We start from the raw sequence: 21,857 nt of genomic DNA, 5'->3' as shown, positions 1-21,857 counted from the left end.
CCACCACACAATGTCACCACCACACAATGTCACCACCACACAACACCACCACACAATGTCACCACCACACAACACCACCACACAATGACACCACCACACAATGTCACCACCACACAATGACACCAGCACACAATGATACCAGCACACAATGTCACCACCGCACAATGTCACCACCACACAATGACACCACCACACAATGTCACCACCACACAACACCACCACACAATGACACCACCACACAATGTCACCACCACACAATGTCACCACCACACAACACCACCACACAATGACACCACCACACAATGTCACCACCACACAACACCACCACACAATGACACCACCACACAATGTCACCACCACACAACACCACCACACAATGACACCACCACACAATGTCACCACCACACAATGACACAACCACACAATGACACAACCACACAATGTCACCACACAATTTCACCACCACACAATGTCACCACCACACAACACCACCACACAATGACACCACCACACAATGTCACCACCACACAATGACACCACCACACAATGACACCACCACACAATGACACCACCACACAACACCACCACACAATGTCACCACCACAGAACACCACCACACAATGACACCACCACACAATGACACCACACAATGTCACCACCACACAACACCACCACACAATGACACCACCACACAATGTCACCACCACACAATTTCACCACCACACAATGTCACCACCACACAATTTCACCACCACACAATGACACCACACAATATCACCACCACACAATGTCACCACCACACAATGACACCACCACACAACACCACCACACAATGACACCACCACACAATTTCACCACCACACAATGACACCACAGAATGTCACCACCACACAACACCACCACACAATGTCACCACCACACAACACCACCACACAATGACACCACACAATATCACCACCACACAATGTCACCACCACACAATGACACCACCACACAACACCACCACACAATGTCACCACCACACAATGACACCACCACACAATGTCACCACCACACAATGTCACCACCACACAACACCACCACACAATGTCACCACCACACAACACCACCACACAATGTCACCACCACACAATGACACCAGCACACAATGACACCAGCACACAATGTCACCACCGCACAATGTCACCACCACACAATGACACCACCACACAATGTCACCACCACACAACACCACCACACAATGACACCACCACACAATGTCACCACCACACAATGTCACCACCACACAATGACACCACCACACAATGTCACCACCACACAACACCACCACACAATGACACCACCACACAATGTCACCACCACACAATGACACCACCACACAATGTCACCACCACACAATGACACCACCACACAATGTCACCACCACACAATGTCACCACCACACAACACCACCACACAATGTCACCACCACACAACACCACCACACAATGACACCACCACACAATGTCACCACCACACAATGACACCACACAATGTCACCACCACACAACACCACCACACAATGACACCACCACACAATGTCACCACCACACAACACCACCACACAATTTCACCACCACACAATGTCACCACCACACAATTTCACCACCACACAATGACACCACACAATATCACCACCACACAATGTCACCACCACACAATGACACCACCACACAACACCACCACACAATGACACCACCACACAATTTCACCACCACACAATGACACCACAGAATGTCACCACCACACAACACCACCACACAACACCACCACACAATGACACCACCACACAATGACACCACACAATATCACCACCACACAATGTCACCACCACACAATGACACCACCACACAACACCACCACACAATGACACCACCACACAATGTCACCACCACACAATGTCACCACCACACAACACCACCACACAATGTCACCACCACACAACACCACCACACAATGTCACCACCACACAATGTCACCACCACACAACACCACCACACAATGTCACCACCACACAACACCACCACACAATGACACCACCACACAATGTCACCACCACACAATGACACCACCACACAATGTCACCACCACACAATGTCACCACCACACAACACCACCACACAATGTCACCACCACACAGCACCACCACACAATGACACCACCACACAATGTCACCACCACACAATGACACCAGCACACAATGATACCAGCACACAATGTCACCACCGCACAATGTCACCACCACACAATGACACCACCACACAATGTCACCACCACACAACACCACCACACAATGACACCACCACACAATGTCACCACCACACAATGTCACCACCACACAACACCACCACACAATGACACCACCACACAATGTCACCACCACACAACACCACCACACAATGACACCACCACACAATGTCACCACCACACAATGACACCACCACACAATGTCACCACCACACAATGACACCACCACACAATGTCACCACCACACAATGTCACCACCACACAACACCACCACACAATGACACCACCACACAATGTCACCACCACACAACACCACCACACAATGACACCACCACACAATGTCACCACCACACAACACCACCACACAATGACACCACCACACAATGTCACCACCACACAATGACACCACCACACAATGTCACCACCACACAACACCACCACACAATTTCACCACCACACAATGTCACCACCACACAACACCACCACACAATGACACCACCACACAATGTCACCACCACACAATGACACCACCACACAATGACACCACCACACAATGACACCACCACACAACACCACCACACAATGTCACCACCACACAACACCACCACACAATGACACCACCACACAATGACACCACACAATGTCACCACCACACAACACCACCACACAATGACACCACCACACAATGTCACCACCACACAATTTCACCACCACACAATGTCACCACCACACAATTTCACCACCACACAATGACACCACACAATATCACCACCACACAATGACACCACCACACAATGACACCACCACACAACACCACCACACAATTTCACCACCACACAATGACACCACAGAATGTCACCACCACACAACACCACCACACAATGTCACCACCACACAACACCACCACACAATGACACCACCACACAATGACACCACACAATATCACCACCACACAATGTCACCACCACACAATGACACCACCACACAACACCACCACACAATGTCACCACCACACAATGACACCACCACACAATGTCACCACCACACAATGTCACCACCACACAACACCACCGCACAATGTCACCACCACACAATGACACCACCACACAATGTCACCACCACACAACACCACCACACAATGACACCACCACACAATGTCACCACCACACAATGTCACCACCACACAACACCACCACACAATGACACCACCACACAATGTCACCACCACACAACACCACCACACAATGACACCACCACACAATGTCACCACCACACAATGACACCACCACACAATGTCACCACCACACAATGACACCACCACACAATGTCACCACCACACAATGTCACCACCACACAACACCACCACACAATGACACCACCACACAATGTCACCACCACACAATGACACCACACAATGTCACCACCACACAACACCACCACACAATGACACCACCACACAATGTCACCACCACACAACACCACCACACAATTTCACCACCACACAATGTCACCACCACACAATTTCACCACCACACAATGTCACCACCACACAATGACACCACCACACAACACCACCACACAATGACACCACCACACAATTTCACCACCACACAATGACACCACAGAATGTCACCACCACACAACACCACCACACAACACCACCACACAATGACACCACCACACAATGACACCACACAATATCACCACCACACAATGTCACCACCACACAATGACACCACCACACAACACCACCACACAATGACACCACCACACAATGACACCACACAATGTCACCACCACACAATGTCACCACCACACAACACCACCACACAATGTCACCACCACACAACACCACCACACAATGTCACCACCACACAACACCACCACACAATGTCACCACCACACAACACCACCACACAATGACACCACCACACAATGTCACCACCACACAATGACACCACCACACAATGTCACCACCACACAATGTCACCACCACACAACACCACCACACAATGTCACCACCACACAACACCACCACACAATGACACCACCACACAATGTCACCACCACACAATGACACCAGCACACAATGATACCAGCACACAATGTCACCACCGCACAATGTCACCACCACACAATGACACCACCACACAATGTCACCACCACACAACACCACCACACAATGACACCACCACACAATGTCACCACCACACAATGTCACCACCACACAACACCACCACACAATGACACCACCACACAATGTCACCACCACACAACACCACCACACAATGACACCACCACACAATGTCACCACCACACAACACCACCACACAATGACACCACCACACAATGTCACCACCACACAATGACACCACCACACAATGTCACCACCACACAATGTCACCACCACACAACACCACCACACAATGTCACCACCACACAACACCACCACACAATGACACCACCACACAATGTCACCACCACACAATGACACCAGCACACAATGACACCAGCACACAATGTCACCACCGCACAATGTCACCACCACACAATGACACCACCACACAATGTCACCACCACACAATGACACCACCACACAATGACACCACCACACAATGACACCACCACACAACACCACCACACAATGTCACCACCACAGAACACCACCACACAATGACACCACCACACAATGACACCACACAATGTCACCACCACACAACACCACCACACAATGACACCACCACACAATGTCACCACCACACAATTTCACCACCACACAATGTCACCACCACACAATTTCACCACCACACAATGACACCACACAATATCACCACCACACAATGTCACCACCACACAATGACACCACCACACAACACCACCACACAATGACACCACCACACAATTTCACCACCACACAATGACACCACAGAATGTCACCACCACACAACACCACCACACAATGTCACCACCACACAACACCACCACACAATGACACCACACAATATCACCACCACACAATGTCACCACCACACAATGACACCACCACACAACACCACCACACAATGTCACCACCACACAATGACACCACCACACAATGTCACCACCACACAATGTCACCACCACACAACACCACCACACAATGTCACCACCACACAACACCACCACACAATGTCACCACCACACAATGACACCAGCACACAATGACACCAGCACACAATGTCACCACCGCACAATGTCACCACCACACAATGACACCACCACACAATGTCACCACCACACAACACCACCACACAATGACACCACCACACAATGTCACCACCACACAATGTCACCACCACACAACACCACCACACAATGACACCACCACACAATGTCACCACCACACAACACCACCACACAATGACACCACCACACAATGTCACCACCACACAATGACACCACCACACAATGTCACCACCACACAATGACACCACCACACAATGTCACCACCACACAATGTCACCACCACACAACACCACCACACAATGTCACCACCACACAACACCACCACACAATGACACCACCACACAATGTCACCACCACACAATGACACCACACAATGTCACCACCACACAACACCACCACACAATGACACCACCACACAATGTCACCACCACACAACACCACCACACAATTTCACCACCACACAATGTCACCACCACACAATTTCACCACCACACAATGACACCACACAATATCACCACCACACAATGTCACCACCACACAATGACACCACCACACAACACCACCACACAATGACACCACCACACAATTTCACCACCACACAATGACACCACAGAATGTCACCACCACACAACACCACCACACAACACCACCACACAATGACACCACCACACAATGACACCACACAATATCACCACCACACAATGTCACCACCACACAATGACACCACCACACAACACCACCACACAATGACACCACCACACAATGTCACCACCACACAATGTCACCACCACACAACACCACCACACAATGTCACCACCACACAACACCACCACACAATGTCACCACCACACAATGTCACCACCACACAACACCACCACACAATGTCACCACCACACAACACCACCACACAATGACACCACCACACAATGTCACCACCACACAATGACACCACCACACAATGTCACCACCACACAATGTCACCACCACACAACACCACCACACAATGTCACCACCACACAGCACCACCACACAATGACACCACCACACAATGTCACCACCACACAATGACACCAGCACACAATGATACCAGCACACAATGTCACCACCGCACAATGTCACCACCACACAATGACACCACCACACAATGTCACCACCACACAACACCACCACACAATGACACCACCACACAATGTCACCACCACACAATGTCACCACCACACAACACCACCACACAATGACACCACCACACAATGTCACCACCACACAACACCACCACACAATGACACCACCACACAATGTCACCACCACACAATGACACCACCACACAATGTCACCACCACACAATGACACCACCACACAATGTCACCACCACACAATGTCACCACCACACAACACCACCACACAATGACACCACCACACAATGTCACCACCACACAACACCACCACACAATGACACCACCACACAATGTCACCACCACACAATGACACCACCACACAATGTCACCACCACACAACACCACCACACAATTTCACCACCACACAATGTCACCACCACACAACACCACCACACAATGACACCACCACACAATGTCACCACCACACAATGACACCACCACACAATGACACCACCACACAATGACACCACCACACAACACCACCACACAATGTCACCACCACACAACACCACCACACAATGACACCACCACACAATGACACCACACAATGTCACCACCACACAACACCACCACACAATGACACCGCCACACAATGTCACCACCACACAATTTCACCACCACACAATGTCACCACCACACAATTTCACCACCACACAATGACACCACACAATATCACCACCACACAATGTCACCACCACACAATGACACCACCACACAACACCACCACACAATGACACCACCACACAATTTCACCACCACACAATGACACCACAGAATGTCACCACCACACAACACCACCACACAATGTCACCACCACACAACACCACCACACAATGACACCACCACACAATGACACCACACAATATCACCACCACACAATGTCACCACCACACAATGACACCACCACACAACACCACCACACAATGTCACCACCACACAATGACACCACCACACAATGTCACCACCACACAATGTCACCACCACACAACACCACCGCACAATGTCACCACCACACAATGACACCACCACACAATGTCACCACCACACAACACCACCACACAATGACACCACCACACAATGTCACCACCACACAATGTCACCACCACACAACACCACCACACAATGACACCACCACACAATGTCACCACCACACAACACCACCACACAATGACACCACCACACAATGTCACCACCACACAATGACACCACCACACAATGTCACCACCACACAATGACACCACCACACAATGTCACCACCACACAATGTCACCACCACACAACACCACCACACAATGTCACCACCACACAACACCACCACACAATGACACCACCACACAATGTCACCACCACACAATGACACCACACAATGTCACCACCACACAACACCACCACACAATTTCACCACCACACAATGTCACCACCACACAATTTCACCACCACACAATGTCACCACCACACAATGACACCACCACACAACACCACCACACAATGACACCACCACACAATTTCACCACCACACAATGACACCACAGAATGTCACCACCACACAACACCACCACACAACACCACCACACAATGACACCACCACACAATGACACCACACAATATCACCACCACACAATGTCACCACCACACAATGACACCACCACACAACACCACCACACAATGACACCACCACACAATGACACCACACAATGTCACCACCACACAATGTCACCACCACACAACACCACCACACAATGTCACCACCACACAACACCACCACACAATGTCACCACCACACAACACCACCACACAATGTCACCACCACACAACACCACCACACAATGACACCACCACACAATGTCACCACCACACAATGACACCACCACACAATGTCACCACCACACAATGTCACCACCACACAACACCACCACACAATGTCACCACCACACAACACCACCACACAATGACACCACCACACAATGTCACCACCACACAATGACACCAGCACACAATGATACCAGCACACAATGTCACCACCGCACAATGTCACCACCACACAATGACACCACCACACAATGTCACCACCACACAACACCACCACACAATGACACCACCACACAATGTCACCACCACACAATGTCACCACCACACAACACCACCACACAATGACACCACCACACAATGTCACCACCACACAACACCACCACACAATGACACCACCACACAATGTCACCACCACACAACACCACCACACAATGACACCACCACACAATGTCACCACCACACAATGACACCACCACACAATGTCACCACCACACAATGTCACCACCACACAACACCACCACACAATGTCACCACCACACAACACCACCACACAATGACACCACCACACAATGTCACCACCACACAATGACACCAGCACACAATGACACCAGCACACAATGTCACCACCGCACAATGTCACCACCACACAATGACACCACCACACAATGTCACCACCACACAACACCACCACACAATGACACCACCACACAATGTCACCACCACACAATGTCACCACCACACAACACCACCACACAATGACACCACCACACAATGTCACCACCACACAATGTCACCACCACACAATGACACCACCACACAATGTCACCACCACACAACACCACCACACAATGACACCACCACACAATGTCACCACCACACAATGTCACCACACAATGACACCACCACACAATGTCACCACCACACAATGACACCACACAATGTCACCACCACACAATGTCACCACCACACAACACCACCACGCAATGACACCACCACACAATGACACCACCACACAATGTCACCACCACACAATATCACCACCACACAATGTCACCACCACACAACACCACCACACAACACCACCACACAATGTCACCACCACACAATGTCACCACCACACAATGACACCACCACACAACACCAGACTATGTTGGTTTCCTTCAGGGTTCTAGAGACTTTCCTCTGTCCTAATACATGAAGGAAGGAAAAGTTAGGTTTCACCTAGGGTGTGTGTGTGTGTGTGTGTGTGTGTGTTTGTCTTGTGCTGGGTCTGGAAAAAAAACACATTTATTAATGGATTTCAGAAACATTTTCCACATTGTATACACACACACACACATACATACATATATATATATATATATATATATATATATATATATATATATATATTTATACATATACATATGTATAAAACCACCCTTTGAAGGGCTTTATATATATATATATATATATATATATATATATATATATATATATATATATATATATATATATATATTTATATATTTATACATATACATATGTATAAAACCACCCTTTGAAGGGCTTTATATATATATATATATATAGGCATCATCAAAGATCCCTCTCACCCCAACCACGGACAAAAATATCTTCTTTCCAGTGGCTGTTTCTGCACTGAACAGCTGATATGGTGTTAACAATCACCACTGTACTGTCACTTTTTTCTTCTGTGTTTTGCACTATTTTGCACCACTTTAAAATTATGCATCCTTGCACCACCCAAAAACTATAATTACACTTCTGTGTCCATCCATATTTATTCTGTTTATTCTGTGTATGTATATATATATATATATATATATATATATATAGATGTATATATTCATAATGACATTCCTTTTGTACAGCTATATCTGTCATACCACTTCATACTGTATCATACTTATATAAAAACCACACTATATTCACCCTTATTCAGTTATATGTACATATTACTACACCTTCTGTATAACATCATACCCTTATTTATTACACTGCCACTTGTAAATAAACTATCTATGCACTTCTGGTTAGATGCTAACTGCATTTCATTGGCTCTGTACATGTACCATACACAATGACAATAAAGTTGAATCTAATCTAATCTAATCTATATACAAAATACAAAACACACACACACAGTAGCCAGCTTATTTAAAGGGGGGGTTCTTTTTTTTTTTCTTCAAAAAGTGGACCTTTTTGCAGTTTTTCTCCTCCTTTTGTATTTAATTATGAGGTTACTTCATTTTGGTGACCTTTTATGCACTAATTTGTGCTGCATTAGCTTGTCTGCTGGTATCTTAACGAGCACGCTTTATGATGCACATATAAATTATTAATTGTTGTCAAATCACTTCCTCATGTACCACCTTTGTCAGTCCATACACAGTTCATAAGTTTAAAGACCACACTAACAACAGAATAGATTTAATAAACTTAAATAATTAATACTGAAGTATTAATAATAATTATTTTCATTATCATTTCTTGACTCTCTGTCAATGCCTCTTTGCTTGTTGCTGTATTTGTCTTGACACTTATGGATTTAGTAAACTGGTCAGTTCCAATCTTCTTGGGTGCAATTTGTGTTCACAGCTTCATCCAGGTTGACTGCCATGTCATAGTGTATGGATGAGGGCCAGAGATGACCAGCGGTCCTCTCCCATGCTGCTACGCATGAATGTGTTCAGTATCAGGAGAGTGCGAACCACCCGAGGGCTTACACACACACACACACACACACACACACACACACACACACACACACACGTCTTTGCCCCATCCTCATTTTGTCTTTATGTCTGTATTTTCACACACACACACACACACACACACACACACACACACACACACACACACACACACACACACACACAAATAATGAACGCCACAAGATGGCGGTCAGAGTTTAGTTACATTATCAGAACGTGTGCGTCTTGACGTTTGACGTTAGAAACGCACGCACGCGCGCGCACACACACACACACACACACACACACACACACTCTGTGCTAACCGAGCAGGATCTTCATAACGGATGAATTTGAGGAATCATGTCTCATATCTGTAGATCAGGTATAAACTCTTATTATCTCCTTTAACTTGTTCTGTACTTTATTAGTTTAACGTGTTGTTCCTGACAGAAAGAAGCTGTTTGTTGCGTAAACAACACGTTTTAAGTGAGATAAACGTTAATTATACGTTAATTTATTCAGATCTTTGTGCTTTACTTTGTGCATGTGTCTAAATGTTTATAAAATAATTTTGGACTGACAGACGGATTGGTTGAGATGAACCAATCAAGCGCTTGGGTGGGCGGGGTTTGTCACAATATAGGTGGGAATAAAAATAAATGTTTTAAAGATGTTATTGTTATCGACATTACTTCTGTTCAACTTAAACTTACTTTAAATTCTCCTTAATCTGTGACGTATGTATGTAGTTGTATGTATATAAAAATAAGAATCTGAGTATTACTACACTTCTGTTTTTGTACTTCAGGCGTTGTGTTAAATAATGTGTGTTATAGTTACTACACAATACAACCTTCATCACAATCGGAATCGGAATCATTTTTATTGGCCAAGGAATTCGGTTCCAGCTGTTTGTGACTCTCAAAAGTACAGACATAAATAACACTATACAAGACAATACACACATAAATAACACTATACTATACAATACACACATAAATAACACTATACTATACAATACACACATAAATAACACTATACTATACAATACACACATAAATAACACTATACTATACAATACACACATAAATAACACTATACTATACAATACACACATAAATAACACTATACTATACAATACACACATAAACAACAATATACTATACAATACACACATAAATAACACTATACTATACAATACACACATAAATAACACTATACTATACAATACACACATAAACAACACTATACTATACAATACACACATAAACAACACTATACTATACAATACACACATAAATAACACTATACTATACAATACACACATAAATAACACTATACTATACAATACACACATAAATAACACTATACAAGACAATACACACATAAATAACACTATACAAGACAATACAGATGTGATACAATATACATTATGAGTATTAAATATAAATACAGAATATATAACAGATCAGTTATGTACATAAAGTGTGAGAGTGTAAATAACAATATTGTGTAATATTATACTTTAGTACACTATACAGCAGCAGTAGTGTGTAATATATACAGATGATGTGATGACTGACAGTCCTGATAATGCAGCACTTATAGATATGAAGCAGTGAATATAATGATGGTGAGGTGTTAATCAGGGTGATTGTCTGGGGAAAGAAACTGTTCCTGTGTCTGGTAGTTTTAGTAAACAAAGTTCTGTAGTTCTGAGAGAAGGGAGGAGCTGAAAGAGGTTGTGTTCAGGATGTGAAGGGTCAGTGGTGATGTTTACTGCACGGTTTCTGGTTCTTGTGTCCTGGGGGGTGGGCAGGGGGGGCACCAGTTATTAATTCTGCTGTTTTTACTGTGTGCTGCAGTCTGTTCCTGTTCTGTTTAGTTGCAACTTCCTTAATTGATGTAGAAACTACATCCTCTGCTGGGCCTTTTTGATGATGGAGTTTATGTTACACTCCCATTTCAGGTCTTAGGAAATGTTAGTGCACAGAAACTTGAAGGTCTCCACAGATGACACAGGGCTGTTGGATATTGTGAGGGGGAGTAGTGTTGAGGGGTCTTTCCTAAAGTCCACTATCATCTCCACAGTTTTGAGGGTGTTTAGCTCCATACTGTTCTGACTGCACCACAGCACCAGCCGCTTCATCTATGGGCAGATTCCACCAATAGCTCCGTTACGTGATCCGCGTGGTGTAAGTAGAAGCCCAAGAGAAGTAACCCACTGTTTTGGATTGAGTGACTGAGCCAAGTTTCGGTAAAACAGAGAGCAGCGGAATGTGAAAAGTCTTTATTTGTTCCGTTGAGAAGAAACAGTTTGTCCATTTTGTTCAGCAGTGAGCAGAGGTTCGCCAGGTGAATCGATGGGAGTGCAGTTCTAAATCCCCTCTGTCGTAGCTTCACTAGCACACCGGCGCACTTCCCTTGCCGGCGTCTCCTCCATGTACCATAGAGCGCAGCTGCTCCTCCAACTAAAATTTAAAAAAAAACTTTCCGGGTTTGTGACAACTGGTAAAAAGTTGTCTGGAGTGAACTGCAGATGTTAAGCAGTTCTTCTCTAGTGTAAGTTATCACGGTAAAGTGACCAAACACACAGAAAGTAAACAAAAAGAAAGTAAGTACTGGAGAGAGTCTTGCCGAGGCAGCCAACCGCCTCGCCGTCTTGGTTCAAGACTATGTTATATTCATGTTATATTTGTTCTATGCAATTAATCTTAACCTACAATATAACTAATAAAGTGAAACCCTTCACTGTTTTTCAGAGAAAAGTGATGGAAAGAGGGATGAAGAGAACCGCAGTGATGAACGTGAACTCAGACTCGTGCTCATTGGTCGGACAGGCTCAGGAAAGAGTGCTACAGGAAACACCATCCTCGGACGACGTCATTTCAGGTCTGAGCTGAGTGCAAGCTCGGTGACACAGGTGTGTGAGAAGGGAAGTGTGGAGCTACCTGAGGATGAGGTGTATAAACACACAAAGGTGCTGATGGTGGACATGCCAGGATTTGGAGACACCCGAGCAGATCCCAGTGAGGTTCACACAGAGATCGCCAAATGTGTGGCACTGAGTGCGCCTGGTCCTCATGTCTTCCTCCTGGTTATTCAGCTGGGACGCTACACAGAAGATGAGGACCGAGCTGCTTTGGAGATGCTGCGACTTTTTGGAGAGTCTGCTCTACAGCGCCACATGGTGGTCGTGTTTACCCACGGGGATGATCTGGAAGAATGCGGTGGGGATTTGGAGTTGTTTCTGGGTCGGGATGTGCCAGAAGCTTTGAAATCTTTACTGGAAACCTGTGGAAGAAGATACCACGTCCTGAACAACAAGAACTTGAAGAATAGGAAGCAGGTGAAGGAGCTGCTCAGAAAAGTGGAGAAGGTGGTGGAGGAGAACGGAGGGCAGCACTACACCAGCGCAGTGTTCCAGGAGGCAGAGCTTGCTATTCGTGAGGAACAAGAGAGGCTGATGTTGAGCCAAAGGGCAGCAGATACAAAGGGGGCTTTGGTGTTGTCCAAGAGGAGGAGGACAGACTGTGGGGAGATAGCAGAGGAGATGTGGGTAGAGGAGAGATCAGTTGAAAAGTGGTGGTTGGTAAGGGATGGGTGGCAGAAATGGAAAGAGAGGAGAAGAGGAAGGAGTGGGTTAGAGTCTCTCCGCACTGAAGCAGCACTTTCTCCAAAGGTACTACAGAGGGTGAAGGTGTTAGTGGCAGCTGCAGCTACAGGATTTGCAGTGGGGGCAATTTGCGGCGCTGTTGCCCCTTTAGCTTTGGCAGCAGGAGCTACTGTGGTGAGTAGTAGTTCAGTGGGTATCACTACAGGTGTAGCTGGAAACGCAGCTGTAGGGGCAGCAGTGGGAGGTGTGGTTGGCGGAGCCAATGGGGTGTTAGTTGGAGCAGAGGCAGCAGCACCTGGGGAGGCAGCATTAGACACTCTGGAGCAGGTGGGTCTGTTGGGGGTCACAGTGGTAGGTTGGGCTGCAATGGTGGGTGGAGCATTGGGGCTGGGTGCAGGACTTGTGGAAGCAGGGCTTGAGGGTGGTGCTGTTTTTGCTGGAGCTGAAACGGTTAGCATAGCTAATGCTGGAGCTGCAGCTGCACCACAGACACTAGGGGGTGCTGTAATGGAGGCTGTAGCTTCAGGCAGAGCTCTGGGAGCTGCAGCGGGAATGAGTGGGCGCATTTTAACGGAGCTCGGAAAAGTCGCATCTGGAGTTGTGCTGGCTGGAGGACTGGTAGTGAAAGTGGTGAAGGAGAAAAGTCGCTCTGCGAATGGATGCACAGACAGAAAGTCATATGAGATACGTTGGAATAAATGAGTGGCATCTGCTGATATTGATTAATCTTTCTATGGTCTCATCACATGACATCACCAGCTTTGGTAGGTGGGAGCTAGCTGGGACACAGCATTAGCATATCGACTAACACAAGCTAGTAAATAACATTCACTGCCTGAACGTTGGCAGTCCTGCATGATCAACACAATTAGAGTAACTTCTCCAAGAACGCTGCACATGATGATCCCTCAGAAGAAACATTATATGAGCCTTGAGGCTTAACTGTGAGACCGAATTCTCAAATCTTTGTTTTTAGATATTTGGTGAATAAAAAAATCTTCTGCAATATTAAAACAAAGTCCATCATCAAAGTTATTCCAGCACATATTGGTTTTTGTAATTATTTTGAAGATTGTTTTAATTAAACAAACAGTAATTGTTAAACTAATTGTAGTTTACAGTATGATCTTAATGCTGATCCACACCTAGTGCTTTCCTCAGCTCCACATAATAAAGATGATAAATATTACCCAAAGCTCACACTCAGGTCACTTGTGTCCAGAATTGTAAATATTGCATAAGAATCATATTTGCCCAGGATTCCAGATGAAATTCTTCTCACTGCAGCACAATGTATCTGTATGTGTATGTAGAAAAAATTCTCCTTATTTATCTGGAAAAACCTGCATTATCTGTTGGTGTTGATTGGTCAGAAGGTGTAGTTTAATTTTCTATAACAGCAGCTCCAACATTAATCCAGGTTTATGTTATTGTGCTTGATGTAATATCATTTCAGCTCATTCACCAGGACAGTACAGTACATAACCAATGACTAATCAACTGATGTGTAAACATCTAATTGTACAGTTTAGTGTAAGGACAGTGTTAAGTGTTTAACTTTTATAGAAGGAGTCTCCAGTGTCAGTGTTGTGTAACAGTGTTGGTGTGGACGTTGAGGTAAAGCTAGAACCAATTCTGTAACGTTTCTCACCCTGGTGTAGTTTAATGTTAATTCTCTTGTAGTTTCAGTCATTTTAATATAACAGTAGTAACATTTATTATTACATATATATTTACATATAATTAAATTTGACCTCAGCGTTGTCCAATGAACATAGACTTTTATTGCACGTAAACTTCCTAAAACACTTGAAACTCTTTTACATTTTCTCTAAATTGAACAAACACATTCGTGAGTATTTACTTTAAATTTAAATGAAATGTTTTTTATGGTCTACAGTAAAAGTGGGAGTGGCTGTGATGCAATGGCAGCAAAAACAACAAGTAGAGATAACCCCGCCTCTTTATACATATTCATTTCCTGCTGCATATGCATTAGCGCAATAGTTCACAAAGCCCTGAGTGGGCGGGGCGTATTCAAATCAGAACGGAACCTCTGCTCATTGACGTACTATCAGACCACGCTGCAGCTAGAGACACGATTGGTCCAAACCGCTTGATCTCGCGACGCCAGAGAGGGTCTCTGGAGCCAATCAGGAGACGAGAAGGTGAAAAAAAACGCACTTCGGTTGTTTGTGAATGACGTCAATGATGGAAACCAAGATGGCGCCGTTTGAGTTGTAGTGAAGGATCTGTTCAGGATGCTGAAGGAGGCGACCTTTAATTTCTGTTTTATACACTTTAATCTGTAAGTAAGTGCTTACTGTGAGAATGGACGGGTTTATAATGGATCATATGGACCCGAGTCTGTCAGAGCTGGGAGATGAGTTCACTCTGGGGGACATCGACGGTAAACAACACAATAAAATCATTATTATTTATACTAATCAGCTGGTGTGTGTTCTGGTGTATAGTAGGCGGTGTATAAAGCTACACAGGGTGTAATGATGACCACTGTTTATTATATTATATGTTATATATTTACATCCTGTGTGGTGGATTGTGATTGGTCAGAAGGAGGTGAGTAGATCTGACAGGAGATCACATCTCTATGTTAATGACGTGTAACCGTTACTATAGTAACGTGAAGGAGTCTCCAGTGTCAGTGTGTGTGTGTGTGTCAGTCAGAGCTAAAGCTGGAACAGAAAGTTGCCCCATCTTCAGGACAGACAAGTTTACACTTATTTACAAAGCTGTGATTGTATTTACAACAGTGTTTTATTATTAGTGCTATTAATAGTTTCCTACTATGTCATAATGTGGCATTCATAATGTGGCCCCCACTGTTCCATGTTTTCACCATTTGTGTATATGTATGTTTCTGTGTGTGAGTCTGTGTGTGAGTGTGTGTGTGTGTGTGTGTGTCCGTGTGTGAGTCTGTGTGTGTATGTGTGTGTATGTGTGTGTGTATGTGTGTGTGTCTGTGTGTGTGTATGTGTGTGTGTATGTGTGTGTGTATGTGTGTGTCTATGTGTGTGTGTCTATGTGTGTGTGTCTATGTGTGTGTGTCTATGTGTGTGTGTCTATGTGTGTGTGTCTATGTGTGTGTGTCTGTGTGTGTGTGTGTCTGTGTGTGTCCGTGTGTGTCTGTGTGTGTGTCTGTGTGTGAGTCTGTGTGTGAGTCTGTGTGTGTGTTTCTATGTCAGGGTTCCCACGCGTCCTGGAAAACCTGGAAATCCTGGAAAATTAATGACCAATGTTCCAGTCCTGGAAAACACATGGAAAAATGGGAGAAAACGTAAATTGTCCTGGAAAAAATCTTGTTGTCCTGGAAAATTATTATTTTTAAATGTTCTTGATCATTTAAAGAACAGTTTACAGCTGGTCAAAACAATTAACGTTAGTAACAGAAAGCGCTCTGTTCAGGGACGCTGAGTTTTGACGGGTTTTTTGTTATGCTGTTTAATCTCACTGTGACGGATGACGCTGTCTTGTGTTGGCGGTTTCAGGAATGGTTTAAGTGCTCGAATGTTTTCACCAAATGGTGACGGATAACCAGGTTATATTAACCTTGTTAATCTGAATATCATGTACAAGGGGAATGTACAGCAAACTAAAGCATGACGGCATTGGCCTGAGAAAGGAAAGGGTATTAAGATGTGCTGTCTTTTTATTTTAGAAATGTTGAAATTTCATTCACATGACAAATTGTCTTTAAAAGTATAGTTAAGTAATATAGAAAAAAAAGTGTACGTTATTTTTAAGACTTCTGGAGAGAAGAACATATTACTTTAGGCCGTGAATCTGTGAGCCTTGTCTTTTTTTTGCTAAAGTCCTGGATAATGATCTCTGAAAAAGAGTGGGAACCCTGTCTATGTGTGTGTGTCTATGTGTGTGTGTGTATGTGTGTGTGTCTATGTGTGTGTGTCTATGTGTGTGTGTCTATGTGTGTGTGTCTATGTGTGTGTGTGTGTGAGTGTGTGTGAGTCTGTGTGTGTGTGTGTGTGTGTGAGTCTGTGTGTCTGTGTGTGTGTGTCTGTGTGTGTGTCTGTCTATGTGTGTGTCTGTCTATGTGTGTGTCTGTCTGTGTGTGAGTCTGTGTGTGTGAGTCTGTGTGTGTGTCTGTGTGTGTGTGTCTATGTGTGTCTATGTGTGTGAGTGTGTGTCTGTGTGTGTGTGTCTATGTTTCTGTGTGTGTGAGTCTGTGTGTGAGTCTGTGTGTGTGTCTATGTGTGTCTGTGTGTGAGTCTGTGTGTGTGTGTCTATGTGTGTGTGTGTCTGTGTGTCTGTGTGTGAGTGTGTGTGTCTGTGTGTGAGTCTGTGTGTGTGTCTATGTGTGTGTGTGTGTCTGTGTGTCTGTGTGTGTGTCTGTCTATGTGTGTGTCTGTGTGTCTGTGTGTGTGTGTCTGTGTGTGTGTGTCTGTGTGTGTGTGTCTGTGTGTGTGTCTGTGTGTATGTGTGTGTATGTGTGTGTCTGTGTGTCTGTGTATGTGTGTGTCTGTGTGTATGTGTGTGTATGTGTGTGTCTGTCTGAACACATTTCTGAGTTCTCTGGTTGTATCTATGATCTAGGGATACCAGAGATATCTAATCCAAAACACACACACACACACACACACACACACACACAGACATACACACACACAACTGCATGTGTAGACAGTCTCAGACAGAGAGTGTTTGTGTGTAATATGGATGGATAGCATTATTACTGATTAGGGTTTATGGTAATAAGAGTGATAAAGACACGTGTTTGTTTATACAGCTATACACTGGTGTGAAAAAGTGTTGGCACCCTTCCTGATTTGTATTTTTTTTGCACGTTTGTCACAGTTTAGTGTTTCAGATCATCAAACAAATTAAAATATTAGTTAAAGATAACACGAGTAAACACAACATGCAGTTTTTATTACTAAGGGAAAACAAAATCCAAACCCACATGGCCCTGTGTGAAAAAGTATTTGCCCCCCCCTGTTAAAACATAACTGGTTTATCCAACCTGAGTTTAATTTCTCTAGCCACACCCACACCTGATTACTGTCACACCTGTTCACTATCATTAAATCACTTAAATAAGACCTGAGTGACAAAGAGAAGGAGACCAAAAGATCCTCAAAAGATGAGAAAGAAAGTAATTGAGATCTATCAGTGTGGAAAAGGTTATAAAGCCCTTTATAAAGCTTTGGGACTCCAGTGAACCACAGTGAGAGCCGTTATACACAAATGGTGAAAACATGGAACAGTGGGGGCCAATACTTTTTCACACTTAAGGAAGGGGGCCAAGACTTTTTCACACCACTGTAGGTACAGTAGGTATCCTTCAGGTACAGAGAACACACAAACTGTTAGAAACCTAAATGTCCTGTGACACAAACCCACATGAACTCACAGAATCTTCTACACAGCCAACAGTTCTACAGTGTTAGTCAGAACTACATCATATACATCACTGAGCATGTCTGTAGTACTAACACTGTAATACTAATACTTGTGTGTGTGTGTGTGTGTGTGTGAAGGTTAAGGTCACACATACAATCGTTTTATTACTTATATAGTAATTTAGTAATGTAGAATAATTAGAGTCACTATATGGCCAAAAGTATGTGCCCCCTGCCCCTCACACCCAGATGTCCCTGTTGATTTATTCCCCTTTGCTGTTCAGTAGCATTGTGTCTGTGGGATTAGTGATCATTCAGCTACAACACCATCAGTGTGTTCACGGAGTTTGTCCTCTCAGACCCAGTGAAGCTACACACAGACGTTCTCTGTTCACATTTTCTCTTTCAAACCTTCTACAGAATTGCTATGTGGTAACCATGGTAACTGTACTAGTTACTAAGAAATAGTAACTAGTTACTGTTACTAGTTACTTCATTCAAAAAGTAACTCAGTTACTTTGTTGATTACTTACACCAAAAAGCGTTACTGTTAAAAGTCACTTTTTATTTACATTTATAAAGAATGTTATTTAATGTTCCTATTAATGCCCTTTTATGTGTTATAGTCTATAATATAGACTCTATACAAACACTAATCTGTCTCTGACTAACAGTCTGGTTAAAATCTACTCACTGTTGTTTGGCTGGAGCAGCTTGACTCACTCTGAGTGTGTCCACCTACACAGGGTTAGATTCTAGTGTCGTCGAGGCGTGTGGTTTCTACCTCCAGATTGGAGGTGCTGTTTATGGCAGTAGATGGAGCTTCGAACCAGAAAAGACACAGCTTACATTTGACTAAAAGGTTTTTGTCTTTATGCTCAACTAAAGTGAAATAATGAGCGTATTTCCATTTAGATAAACTCGCCTTATTCTCGCCTCGACTCGCCGTTACTGCCACACATACATGAATAAACAGAAACACGCCCACAGTGTGACGTCTCTGTGTTTACAGTCTGACATCCACCGACCCTACAATGTGTCACTGCTGTAAACAGGTTAGTCTGTAGGCTACACTTCAGTCTAAATGTATTAATGTAAAAAAGTCACAGACAAAAGTAATGCGTTAGAGTATTAGTTAATGTCAAAAGTAACTGTGTTACAGTAACACATTACTGCCCAACACTGCTGGTAACCATGGTAACTGTGCTACCAGGTGTAAATTCCTAAGAGGAAGTTAACCCTCTCACCCATGTGCACTCACTCCACTGAGGGGTTTCCCTCTTTGTGTTTTCCCCGAGTTGTTGTCCTCACACTGTCCACAATAAGTCTGTGTGTGTGTGTCTGTGTGTGTGTGTGTGTTTGTGTGTGTGTGTGTTTGTGTGTGTTTCTGTGTCTGTGTGTGTGTCTGTGTGTGTCTGTGTGTCTGTCTGTCTGTGTGTGTGAGTCTTTATGTGTGTGTGTGTCTGTGTTTGCGTTTGTGTGTCTGCGTGTGTGTGTCTGTGTGTGTGTCTGTGTGTTTCTGTGTGTGTGTGTGTTTGTGTGTGTGTGTGTGTGTGTGTTTGTGTGTGTGTGTCTGTGTATCTGTCTGTCTGTGTGTGTGTGTCTTTGTATGTGTGTGTGTGCCTGTGTGTGTGTGTCTGTGTGTGTGTGTGCCTGTGTCTGTGTGTGC

At 44.6% G+C, this 21,857-nt stretch overlaps 2 protein-coding genes across 3 annotated transcripts in view; both read left to right on the top strand.

Moving 5' to 3' along the window:
• Positions 1-11,417: 11,417 nt before the first annotated feature.
• Positions 11,418-15,999, top strand: LOC132842483 (uncharacterized). Its single transcript, XM_060865211.1, has 2 exons — positions 11,418-11,576; positions 13,957-15,999. The coding sequence occupies exons 1-2, from the start codon at positions 11,555-11,557 to the stop codon at positions 15,510-15,512; spliced, it is 1,578 nt and encodes a 525-aa protein (XP_060721194.1). The 5' UTR covers positions 11,418-11,554; the 3' UTR covers positions 15,513-15,999.
• A 1,003-nt stretch (positions 16,000-17,002) lies between these two features.
• srebf2 (sterol regulatory element binding transcription factor 2) overlaps positions 17,003-21,857 on the top strand; it is a 27,296-nt gene continuing 22,441 nt past the window's right edge. For both annotated transcript variants that reach the window (XM_060865190.1, XM_060865189.1), the window contains exon 1: positions 17,003-17,220. In XM_060865190.1, coding sequence (XP_060721173.1) covers positions 17,142-17,220 — 79 coding nt within the window. In that variant the 5' untranslated portion in view covers positions 17,003-17,141. The remainder of the gene's footprint in view (positions 17,221-21,857) is intronic.

Source organism: Tachysurus vachellii, chromosome 3 (assembly GCF_030014155.1).
Source record: "Tachysurus vachellii isolate PV-2020 chromosome 3, HZAU_Pvac_v1, whole genome shotgun sequence".
Taxonomy (NCBI): domain Eukaryota; kingdom Metazoa; phylum Chordata; class Actinopteri; order Siluriformes; family Bagridae; genus Tachysurus; species Tachysurus vachellii.
Note: the sequence above shows the minus strand (reverse complement) of the source record. Positions and strands in the feature narration are given on the sequence as shown.